Source organism: Neltuma alba, unplaced genomic scaffold (assembly GCF_004799145.2).
Source record: "Neltuma alba isolate B1F8T4 unplaced genomic scaffold, ASM479914v2 tig00002374_pilon, whole genome shotgun sequence".
NCBI lineage: Eukaryota > Viridiplantae > Streptophyta > Magnoliopsida > Fabales > Fabaceae > Neltuma > Neltuma alba.
Window position 1 is genome coordinate 482166 of NW_021632837.1, and position 12012 is coordinate 494177.

Here is a 12012-nt window from a genome sequence, read left to right on the forward strand (position 1 = left end):
AAATTACTTATAAATCAATTCAAACGAGCCCTTATTAGTTGACTAGACGAGTTATTGGGGTGTTGGCACAGAAATCGATATGAAAAGGGGCAAACATATAAAGAGACGGGCGCAAAAAGAAATGATCAATCAGCGGACAACACAAATTCGAAGATACTAAACTCTTTATCCTTGTCCTACAAATTGCATCCAGCAAAAACCATTGCACATATGAATTTATGAACATTAAACTATCAAGATTGTTCCTCAGATCACATTCCCTAAAAACCGCAAAGAATACGATGCATGGAATTGGGAAAAGAAAAAGAAACTGACAGACTCAACGATGATATTTAGGGTTTAGTAGAGAAATTCCATCGCTGTTACACAAACGGGAATCGAATCTTGATAGAATCATATTTCTCGGCCAGTAGTCCACCCTTCTGTTTCTGGAATTGTATGTACCGCAATGTGCTGACAAAGAAAACATCCGAAGCTGGATTCTGAATCTCAGTGGCGATTAATTCTATCAGCCCCTGAATTGCAGAACTTGTAATCTGTGGATTTTCTTTCTCAAAATAGTACAAGTACCTGGAGCAATTCAATCACAATTTTAACATTCATTACCGAAAATATTATTAAAAACACCAGAGGTAGTTTGACGTGACTGACTTGTTCAGTATTTCAACAAACAGAGTTACTGGACCACTGCTACCCCTGGTCACATTGGCCATTTGCTGAGCAGCATTTGCAATCCTCAAGGCACGCTTAAGGCAAAGCAATACCCTTAACACGCCACACACCAAAATGACAAAGTGAAAAACATCATTTGGACTTTCTTCATTACACAGTATAAAGCAATGCTTAACAATGGTTAACACATGAATTTAAAATACAAGGAACCTTGCCAATCAATACTGCCGGGCATCAATTCATAAAACAAAGTTAGCCTCGCCAGCTTACCGTTCACCATCTTTAAGACCATCTTGATCATCAACCCAAAAAAGATGTGAGCATGCATAGACTGCCCGGCACTGATCAGGCTTCTTCAAGAGCTTTGCAGAATACTGTGGGAAGCAAGATTATCAATTCAGGTATTGCCATGACCACGTTGTGCTCAATAAGAGACGCCAGTATATGCCTGAGGCCTGTTGGCCTGGTGGCACGGATGGTGCCCTTGTGGCACTAGGAATCAGGGTTCAATCCCTGCCTGCAAGCTCGCAGAGCTTGCTTACCCCCGGGGGGGGGGGGACAAAAAAGAGATGCCAGTATATATTGTTCTGAAAGACACACTACTGGCAAACTCATCAGATGCTTACCCCGGTAGCCTTGTGTGTCAAAGTATCCCTATTCTCAACACCAAAGACGTTCATCCTCTGAAGCATCCCAATAATTAGATGAATTGCGGTTACCTGAGCTTTGGAGTCCTAAAAGCATTGTAACAAAACATTTCTTTTTTCAAAAACACTATATCTACGGTCACATTAGGGAAATCTTAAAATGGACAGCTTTGTTAATGATTACCGCAATTTCTTCCTCATATAATACAAATGCCTGAGTGAAAAATTCATAAGCAACAGGCTCAAGGTCACAATCATTAGCAGCCTGATTGTCACAAGAAAAAAAAAAAGCCAGAATAAAATCAGTTACTGAAAATGTTGCCTGGTTTTAAGAGGGCCATTAATTCAAGATAATAGGCGTAGTGACTTTTGATCAAACAGTGAACATGTTACAATAACAATTAAAAAAACCACTATATGTAAGAGGCTTGCGATTATTATTCAAGTCCTTAGAAACTATTTCATTATTCAGACATGCACGATCTTCAACCTGGAAATATATAAACCATGCATAATTCACAGTGCAGAATGAAGCCCTAGCCCCTTACTTCCCTCTTTATGAGTCCTTATGTGTGGGAATAACATGGGCAGAAACATAACATTTATTTCCCGTCACTTTTTGAAAGGGATACCTCAGCACATTGGAGATACAGCCTAAGCGCCAGCTCCGGAGATGGAACAGAAGAAAGAGCTTCAATGGTCTACAACCAAAAAAAATTATGCTTTTTCCATCAAATAATATAATAGCAATGCATAGTTCCTATTGTTTTTATATAAATATCAAAAGAGACTTGTCATTCAACGCCGCAAACAATACTTCAATGTTGTGGTGCATAGGTTTTATATTCTTCTAGAGTTTAATTCTTAAAATTTACCTCATTTAAGAGTTGAAATATTTTTTTGGGTGTTGTAGGAATATCTTCTCCCACAACATCTCCATCCTGCCCTTGTAGTTGCCTAACTAACTGAAATGAAATCATAAATCAGAAGAGCAACAGGAAAACAAAAATGAAGAAGAAATTGTTCCGTCCCAGATAACATTATTGTGAATTAAAACCCACCATTGTATTACAGGTAGATTGATTCCCATTGCAAAAGAAAGTTTAGGAGTTGACAGATGCATTATTTAATGCATAGCTAGCGGGTAATTTAAATATATACTAGGAGTTGGCAGAAATAGTTGGCATCAGACGGCATCAGAAGTACAAATTCTTATGCCTTGCTGCCTTCAGGATATCTTGTTAGAAGTGGATGAGAATTGTAATATTCGAAAAACATGGAACCTTCAATACAAAGGTTAACCTTTTAAGGATAAGAGTTACCTCTGCATTGTCCCAGCACAAATAAGTTACTTCACACGTCACTTTAAGGGGTTGAATAAAGGACAAACAGGATCAAGTAAATGCATTTTTGCAGAAATGCACATTCAACTTAAAAGAGACGCCTCGCTAAGATGTTTTTAACACATAAAAAACAAGTGTGCAATCAAGGAAGAAAGATACCCTAAGTGCGGAAAATACAAGGGAAGGAACTGTGAAGGGTAAGCGCCTTGGTCCTCCATTCATAATATGTTTCTTCACAGTACATATAATCTGAAGGCCAGAAAATCACAAGTTATATGAAGTAGAATACAATATAAATACACCATATACAAAACCAATCTGAATTCAGTTTAAGGATCAATTACTAAATGGAAACATGCGATTTTGATTTATATTTGTAGTGAGATAAAAAGGGCAAGTGTTATAAATATAAACATTTTAGCATTCCAACAACATGAGTTCAACATATACCTACCTAAATACTAAAAAAGGAATCCAATTTACACAACTCTATTACAGCAATGTTTATCTCAAAAACATTCAATAGAATAAAAGATTAATGCGATTGATTCTGAACATAGTAGAACATACCTTTACCATTTCTTCAGGATCATCATTATGAAACATGTGTATGAGGCGGGCAACAGAATTTTGTTCTTCATTGAAATCTTCTTCATCATACTATTCATGAGTTGTAAGAGATATTTAGACTAGGATTTAATCAAATCAAGCATAATAAAAAAAAAAAAAATTGAAATATGCAATAAAATGGGGCGAAAAAAAGAGAAAGATAATTTTAAAGTAACAGCTGAAAGATTATGGAGTTGAAAGCAACCTCATCCAAGGCTGTTCCGTCCAAATCCTTGATAAGCCCTTTTATTAACTCAAACAACACCTCAACCTACAAAGGCACACATTTTATGTTTGAATAAAGGTAAATTCATAATGCAAAACCAATAGCACGTTAGCATACCTTATCAGCAGTGGAGATGCAAGTGTTATTTTTCATTATGCTTTGGATAATAACCATGGCCATAACTTTATTTGTTTCATTATCAAGATGATCCATAACACGGGGATAATTAGATAGTGTTAAGGCGGTCACAATATCATTGTATTTATCCAATGGAGCACTTAAAAGTGCAACAACTTGTTTTGTTGCTCTGTTGTCATCAAGTTTTGGCATTCCAGAAAGTTTCTTGACACAGGCTCCCTGCAAAAAGTCTCCATCAAAATGCAGCTACCATAAAATGCTAATTCTATCAAAATAGTGCCCTATGAAAGCAGAATTTCAAGAAAATGAACTTTTGAGAAGAAACATACCAGTACTTGATCCACATAATCAAGCCGATCAGGATGAACATAGAGAGTAAATGTAAGAAGAGAGACTTGCAATGCAATGGCTCCCACAATAGGCATGTCGGCCTGTGCTTCAATAACCTGCAGTGAAGTGCAGGTTATGGACTTATGGTCTAGAATTACGATTTCAATAATAATTATAATCAGTAACCACAAGGAAGTGGAGTCCTTCTTCTCTCCACTTCTTGGGGAGTGAGGTAATAAGGTCAGGTCCTGACTCAAGCGACTCATTGACTATCATTGACACTTTTTTTTACCACAAAAAAGCCTGGAAGTAGGTTATACAGATGTTATACTCAGAGACTAACAATAATGTAACCACCAAAACCTAGAACCGGGAAGGCTAACTAGTCTCGAGTGAGTTATAAGAGAAAGAAACATGACAATCACCAGTAACAGAACTAGCATAACACAAAGACCGATGCTAAAGAATAGGAATAATCACAGCTTTTGAAAACATTAAGATAAAAATCTCTGGAAGTACAGTAAAACGAAACAACAAGTTTCTTTTAAAAGGATGCTATAAGAACGAGCATAAAGTCAAAATTGTAACCACAGGAAAAAGTCACCTTACCCTGCCTATTGCACCACTTAATTTGGCAAATGCTTCCACTTGCAGAAATTCTGGCAAAACCTGATGTAGATACAATATTATCAACATATGGAAAATTAATTAATAATGAGAAGAGCATGTGACTTACATCAGTACTTGAGGCAGCATAATTTGACAATCTCTCCATTAACTGAGATAATATTGCCTTGATGTCTACTGTCGGCTGCATGTTAATTACAGAATAATGCCAGTCAAAAGGAAGAAAATTGGTCTTCAACTTCTCGAAAATTGAAATAATGCTTGTAGATTTTATTTATGAATAGCTTCTGCATTGTTTCATTCTTCCCCTGCAAGAGAATCGCTTTAAATAGATTCTGAAGACCCACGAATGATTCTATTCCATACAATGGCAATGCAGATTAATGGTGTAGGAAAAAAAGGTTGAATATACAAGGTAAAACATTTTTATAAATTGACCACGTTGATATTTTTAATTTCATATTCAAATTTCAAGCCAAATAATATGAGGAGTGATTAGATCCAACTCAAGAGGTTAGCAATTACCAGGCTAAACTGCCTAGGTTCAGAAAATCACATCTTTAAGCAACTATTGAAAAGGCACCATGCTTCGTATACTTTTTAACCATCATAGGCAAAGTTATGATCAAAATATTATAAAGCTTTTTAATTAAAACCTTTTAATAAGACATACTTGAAGTAAAGAAGGTAGTAGACAGGCTGCAGGAGATCAAAACTTGGTGTTGAACATGGGGGAGAAACCACAGATATAGCAGAAGAATGGATAAATGAAGTTTTCTACAATCTCAACAATGATAAGTACTTTGAGTGTGACTTTGATTCTGCTTGTATATGTATAGATTTGACCTTCAAGCATATTAAGAATCTCATATTTCAATCTTGATCATCATACCCACCTGTAGTTGGGGACAAGCACCCAAAAGTGTCTCAAGAGTCTGCAAATGGTATTCATCAGGAAAAACCTGAATTATGCATTCCATCAGATAAAACTGGGCAAGCTCATCTTTGCAGTTGACAACCTGGGCAAGCCAATTTTAAGATAAGGCGAATGCCTATTATGATACCAATGCTTCCGATGATAAGAAAATAATCATGAGACCTGCTCTAAGACCCTTGGAAGAACAGTATCTTTGTACATGTCAAGGTCCACGCCCTCTATTTGACTCAGTACATGGAGATTCTTTCCAACCTATAATGATTGAGAAAAGAAAAATTAAATATATAACATTAATATGAATAGCATATAGTTTCACCAGGTGATAATTTCTTACAAGATCACGAAGTTCGTTCCTTTCTTTTTCCCTCTTCTCCCTTATCTGACTGGGCCCCTGCAGACCAGAAATCCCAATTGAAGGCCTCAGCTCAGGATCGCCAAAGATTATGCATGATTCACAAGCACCATAACACCTGCATGGCCAAAAAGCATCCTCTTGTGATTCATTTTTACTTTTATGGCATGCAAGTACCGTGGTGCTATGCATCAACTAAGACAAATAAGAGTTGAAGGTCAGGGAACCTGATACTGCAAGCGAACCCAAAGCTTATTCATTTCTGTGAAGTTCTGCAGAACAAATTCGACAGAATCCATCACACTGTCAGCATCCCTGCAGGAAAACAGTGTCTCCCTTCAATAAGTACGCTGTTGGTACTTGTTCAGCATAATAACATAAGATAAGGTTTGTATTTTCAAAATTGAAATCACAAACATGATCGCATGCAGAAATACTAAAAATCCATGTGCGCACAAATCTACAGGCTTGGGAGTTGGGACATTCACAAAGTTGCATGTGCCAGAGACCATGGAGCCATAGACTCAGTTATCCTGGTGACTGGCATTAATAATTACTTTAATATGAGCACCAAGAATTAGGGAGATACGATGAATGTATATATGAATGACTGCACTTTAAGAATGAAGCAGCAAGGAATCCAAACAAGTGATTGCCTTACCCTTCATCACCGGAACCAATGTCCGGTAACTTATCTCTACTGACTTGAGAAAGGTAACTCCTCAAAAACAGACCACGAATTGGATGTTGAACACCGAGACACATTTCCACTAGATCTTTAAGAACTTCCCTGACAGGAGCATCCTTAGATCTGATGTAAACAGATCCCACCGTGCATAGTAGATACCTGGTAAGTCAACAAACATATGAAAAGATAAGGGATGAACATGCACAAGAATTTCCAGCAAGGGAAGACACCGGAGCAAGGAGAGATCGAAATTTTCAACTGCTTATTTCACAAGAAACGAAAGAGCATAACTAAGTTATTCAGTTCAGATATGAAGCTCCGCTATGAAGCAACAAGTGAAGAGAAGGGTGCAGGTGAAATCAAAATCATATACAAGGTTATTCAATTTAGAGAAACGTGTGAAGTCAACCAGAAACTAGAAAATAGAATAACAGCAAAGGTAGATGAGGATGTAAAACTAGTTACAGTCTAGGCAGTATATTTCCAGCATGTTGGACAAGCTCATATAAATCAACAACTGAAACGCCGTGTCTGCTTTCATCTTTAAAAAAAATCTCCAGTCTCCTGAGCTCGTCGAAGGCTCTCATATCTATGGAATCAAACCAAAAGCATCTATATAAATATTGCAAGAGGACTTGAGCTCACAATTATAAATTAGGAAGCCAAGGGGAATTTTACATAGTTCATAATATTTGTGAGGAGAAAGTTTGGAAGTTCGAAGCTCCGATAGCATGTGAGCCGAGAATTTTAGGGCTTCCCTGAGATTGTTGGCATCCTGAGAGAAGAGAAAAGCATTAAAGCAAATCAGAAGGATGAAGTGAAGAATCGATAGGGGTTTGCATCAAGTTAAGATACCAGGGCGCGATGGATGTAAAAGGCATTCTGTTGAATGCCTGCTATCCCCTCGGCGAGCCATTTCTCTTCGTCTTCTATTCCGTCTACTATCATTTTTGTGATATTTATGTTTTTATAGGAGAGGGCTTGATTTTGATCACCCGGATGCAAGCAGATCAGCTGAAGTCGGAACTACCAAGGCAATGTCGAGTTCAGTGAGTCTTACGTACCTATATCGTTGATGACTCGAAAGTAGTCGAAACGCGATCAAGCCGAGTAAATTTTTTATTCCGATGTTAGAGCTTGGAACCGAGGGTCAAGGGGTATGCACTCTGCATCAACGCCGTTAACCGAATGCCTCCAATCTTCTATTTTTTAAAAAAAAAATTTATTAATCCTTCTATACTGTAGGCTTTTTTAAAGGGGTTTTTGGTGCTAGTTACAAGCTATTTTAAAATTGATGAAAAGTATAAAGATAAAATATTACTCCTTCCATTCCTTATTATAAGAGACATTTAGTGTTTATGGCATGTTCCTATATATAAGAGACACTTTAAAAGTTGTCTCTACTTTTTTGTGTTGATTTCCTATTTTACCCATATTTATTGTCTCAAATTCACACACTCTCTCCCTCTCACTTCTCTTTCTTTCAATAATTTAATTGTTCTCTCTCATGCTCTCTCCTTATTAATGAGGGCATTTTTGGAGAAAAAATTATATTTTTTACACATTGATTGTTCTTAACTAATTTTAACTGTTTTTTATTAACGTAATTCGTTATTCGTCTCTTATAATAAAGGAACGGAGGGAGTATTAATTTTTCACTCTTTCATTTTTATAAGTAATTTCTCGCTATTTTCACGAAAAGGCACCTACAGGGATTTAACTCAAGGATGAAATTATTGTTAAAAAATTTATGTTTGAAATTAAATTAAAATTAAATTTTCATATCGAAGAAATAAAATTTTCTAAAAACGATAAACGAATATATAGAGGCCCAACACAAACTGGGCTTTACTTCGGCTAGCAGCTGGCGTGCCATAGCGGACGTGGAGGAAGTGAAATTATGAACTTTTTTAATAATAAAAAAAAAATCCTTACAAACCCGCTGGAGCATTTCTCCGCCTAAAACCCCAGCCTGCAATTCGATAAAATTTTCAGTGATCATGAGAGGGTTTAACCGAGCGGTGTTCCTAGGCAGAGCCATCAGAAATGATTTCGCCACCGTCTCCGGGATTGCCAATGGCACAACGTATCACCCTCCCCCTCAACTGGTCTTCTATGGCACGTGCTCCAATTCCAACCCTCATTGGCCGTCGCAGATTTTTGCAGAGCTTTTTAATTTCTGACTTCTAATTCTGATTCTTTGAGATTTCTTTGGTCTAGATGGGGAAAGATTGGCCATTTATAGTATGATACTTTTATTCTTCGATGATGATTGTCATAATTTCAGATATCCTTCTACAGGTTTTACCTGGATAATTTAAACGATTTCACTGCGACAGAAGGGAATTATAAGATTGAAGTAAAATAGTAGGGTTGTGTTATCATGTCTTTCTCAGTGGCGTATAGAATATGTTTACAGGTGTACTTTAAATTAATATGCATAATGATCACCGTCGTAATGTAATTCCTTGCATTACTTTTTCCAGCATTCTTAGACTATTATGATATTTCATACAAAATAGTGGAAGTAAACCCAATCAACAAAAAGGAGATCAAGTGGTCTGATTACAAGAAGGTCCCTATCGTGACAGCTGATAGTGAACAAATGGTTGATTCATCAGGTGCGACTTTGTTTCAAAATAATACTTCCATCCATGAAAAAATGTAAAGAATGTTAGAAACCCTGGATTTAATATATGTTGAATGCGTTTGTAATCTTTCCCTCTCTTGCAGACATAATTGACAAGTTACTTAAAAGGATGCATCCTGATTATGACCTAAATGCTGATGAAGAAAAGAGGTGGCGTGGGTATGTTTTTCTTCTTCTCCTTACCCATTTCTTTTTTACTTATTGGATACGTTCGTGCCATTTTACTTGTCTTTTCTCACTCTAGTGAAATAGGCTAGTGTCATTGGAATTTAGGAAACCTGCTGCCATCAATTTTTTCACTTGTTGAATTGAGCGGGTGTGGGTTTAGCCTCTGACAAATTGCATTAACATGATGTTGTTTCTTGTGGTATAGGTGGGTGGATAACCACTTGGTGCATATATTATCACCAAACATATATCGCTCTGTTCCTGAGGCCCTTGAGTCATTTGACTATATCACTGCTCGAGGTAAGATTTCAGCCAAGCCATAGGTTTGTCTAATCTAAACTATGATCTAATGTACCTCAAGGAAACTCAACCAGTGAATCAGTGCTAAAACTGGTTCAAAGATAAAAAAGTTGGGGAAAAAGAGTGGGAAACTAGCCGGATTACTAGTTTGATCAGCTCTTTTTTCTCTTTTACTTTCTAATTTTTTTGTTGTTAGCACATAATAACATCATTTTCAGATGATTTTTCATATGTTCTAATTCTAATATTATATAAGATTTATTCTTTTATATAATAATTGTTAGTTATTAATAATTATAGATTATATTTATAGATTTATTTAATGAATACTATGGTGATGACTGTTGGCTGACTTTTTTGAGTTCAAAATGTAATTATGGATTAACTTATTTATATTTAATATTAAGTTATGAAATTTATTAATAGGAGTTTCTTTTGATTTTCTCATAATCTTCTAATATATAAAATAATATATATCAGTTTTATTAAATTTTGCCTCAATTGGTTTAATGACCATTGCAATTATTAAAATATCGATCCGGAAAATCCTTTGAAATCTTAATAAACACTGTTTAGACCTCCCTTCAGTTTTTATTTTAAAAATTAAAAGCGGGAAGCTTCATCTGACATCTTAGAGGTCCAGTGAGGCAGAAGTACATTACTCCTATATTGACAAAATACCCTGATCCAATGGGCATTTATAAAACTCAGCCCCTTGGATCTGGGTGTGAGATTTTTATGGTATTTTAAGGATTTAAATCTGGATGGTGCAGAGCCTGCCGCCTCGGATCCATAGTTTGCCCGTGTGTGATCAATATAATCCATTATAGAAATATTACATGGACTTTGAGTTTTGACTCTTGAATTATATTAATAGTTGTTTACGATATCTATTGTTTGCTGTGATTTATATGAACAAGTTACTGAAAGGCAAGGGATTGTTAGATCTAAAGGTTCATTGTTCAATAGTTGTGAGATGAACCAAGCATCCTTGATATGATGACACGTAATACAAGCAATAGAAGGGTAAGAACCATGAGCTCATTTCTTTTGGTGTTTTTGTTATACTCGATTGATTGAATGATGGTGAGGTTGTCTAAGTTAAATGACTGGCGGTTGGTTTTTGTGGTTATCTCAATTGTGATATGTTCCGTTTCCCGGTTCCCTGTAACAATTTCCCATTTTGTTTGAAAAATTAAATAACCCAACCATGATGGTTATCACCAATGACCCTATATTATGTGTGACGGAATGGATAGTAGCTAACCCAACCCTCATGGTTAAAATCATTTTTCCTGGATACATGAGTTCCACTGATCAAATTGTTAAGCTTAATTTAGGCAAGCAAATTATGATCTGTATATAATCTGAAAAGCTGTCCTCTATATTTGCAGGCAATTTTAGCTTCTTTGAGAGGCTAACTGCGAAGTATGGTGGGGCTGCGGCTATGTATTTTGTGTCAAAGAAATTGAAGAAGAGGCACAACATTGCTGATGAACGAGCGGCATTATACGGTGCTGCTGAAGAATGGTTAGACGCTTTGAAAGGCCGGAAGTTTCTTGGTCTGTTGAACTACTTTCGTTATAGCTGTAAACACACACACACACCTATTTGAACTTGTTAACTTAGCATGTTACTTATTCTGACAGGCGGATCAAAACCTAATTTGGCCGATCTTGCAGTCTTTGGCGTCCTGAGGCCTATCCGCCACCTCAAGTCTGGTAGAGATATGGTAGAGCACACACAGATCGGGAAGTGGTACTCTGATATGGAAGAAGCAGTGGGACAATCCTCTTGTGTTGATGCAATGAGATAGAGCAGGGGGTTTTTCCCCCCTTGGTTGGGGGGTCCCCTTGAGAGGGGGGGTTGTTGTGGGGATTTGAGGGAATGCTATAGATTTGGGGAAATGTGAATGAGCAGTCTACTGAGTTTGGTGTTTTGCTTACGTCCTCGGTTTCTGGACATAAGTTTGTTGTGCGATGGTACCTGCGTCCTAAAATAGCGCATTGTAATAGTATTCATCTCGTTTTGGGATGGGTAGCAAATCTCTTTCTTGCCCCAATCTGATTACACAGGTATTGAATAAGGGCCTTTGGTAGGCAATCAGTTTATAGGGTGGCTTTGGACAGGACTGGAGTAGCTACGTTATTGTTAGGCTCTTTCGATTGGTGCTATTTACTCCTCTTTTTTTTTGGTAAAGTGCTATTTACTCATTTTTGAAGAATTCAATTTACTCTTTTAAGTTTGTCAGGTTTCTTGTAATACTAATCTATGGTAATTGTATATATAATATAAAAACTATAATTAACTATTTGAGACATTAAA

At 36.6% G+C, this 12012-nt stretch overlaps 2 protein-coding genes across 3 annotated transcripts; one reads left to right on the forward strand and one right to left on the reverse strand.

Annotated features, from left to right (window-relative positions):
- Positions 1–112: 112 nt before the first annotated feature.
- Positions 113–7635, reverse strand: LOC114723115 (vacuolar protein sorting-associated protein 35B). 2 transcript variants are annotated; one of them, XM_028909273.1, is made up of 22 exons: positions 7425–7634; positions 7248–7344; positions 7035–7158; positions 6543–6728; positions 6109–6196; positions 5864–5920; positions 5692–5781; positions 5489–5611; positions 4702–4776; positions 4575–4634; positions 3965–4081; positions 3615–3854; positions 3477–3542; positions 3233–3322; positions 2822–2911; positions 2195–2284; positions 1952–2020; positions 1504–1584; positions 1299–1406; positions 943–1046; positions 652–765; positions 113–570 (listed from the first exon to the last, which is right to left on the reverse strand). In XM_028909273.1, exons 1-22 carry the CDS (start codon positions 7515–7517, stop codon positions 363–365), a joined length of 2370 nt encoding a protein of 789 aa, XP_028765106.1. In that variant the 5' UTR covers positions 7518–7634; the 3' UTR covers positions 113–362. The 2 variants fall into 2 exon arrangements, with proteins under 2 accessions (XP_028765106.1, XP_028765114.1); XM_028909281.1 differs by lacking the exon at positions 1504–1584 and having other exon boundaries at positions 7425–7635.
- Positions 7636–8943: 1308 nt separating this feature from the next.
- On the forward strand, positions 8944–12012 carry LOC114723151 (prostaglandin E synthase 2). The gene is made up of 5 exons (XM_028909302.1): positions 8944–9190; positions 9303–9378; positions 9593–9687; positions 11082–11249; positions 11337–12012. Exons 1-5 carry the CDS (start codon positions 9175–9177, stop codon positions 11501–11503), a joined length of 522 nt encoding a protein of 173 aa, XP_028765135.1. The 5' UTR covers positions 8944–9174; the 3' UTR covers positions 11504–12012.

Bases quoted from the DNA above. Each gene is read 5' to 3' on its own strand.
- LOC114723115 (XM_028909273.1), bottom strand. From the start codon at position 7,517: ATGATAGTAGACGGAATAGAAGACGAAGAGAAATGGCTCGCCGAGGGG. The intron at 7,159-7,247 runs GTAAAATTCCCC...TTGATTCCATAG, and splicing joins TCACAAATATTATGAACTAT to ATATGAGAGCCTTCGACGAG. The intron at 1,047-1,298 runs GTAAGCATCTGA...TGCTTCCCACAG, and splicing joins TGACACACAAGGCTACCGGG to TATTCTGCAAAGCTCTTGAA.
- LOC114723151 (XM_028909302.1), top strand. The intron at 9,688-11,081 runs GTAAGATTTCAG...CTATATTTGCAG, and splicing joins TGACTATATCACTGCTCGAG to GCAATTTTAGCTTCTTTGAG. The intron at 11,250-11,336 runs GTCTGTTGAACT...TTATTCTGACAG, and splicing joins GAAAGGCCGGAAGTTTCTTG to GCGGATCAAAACCTAATTTG.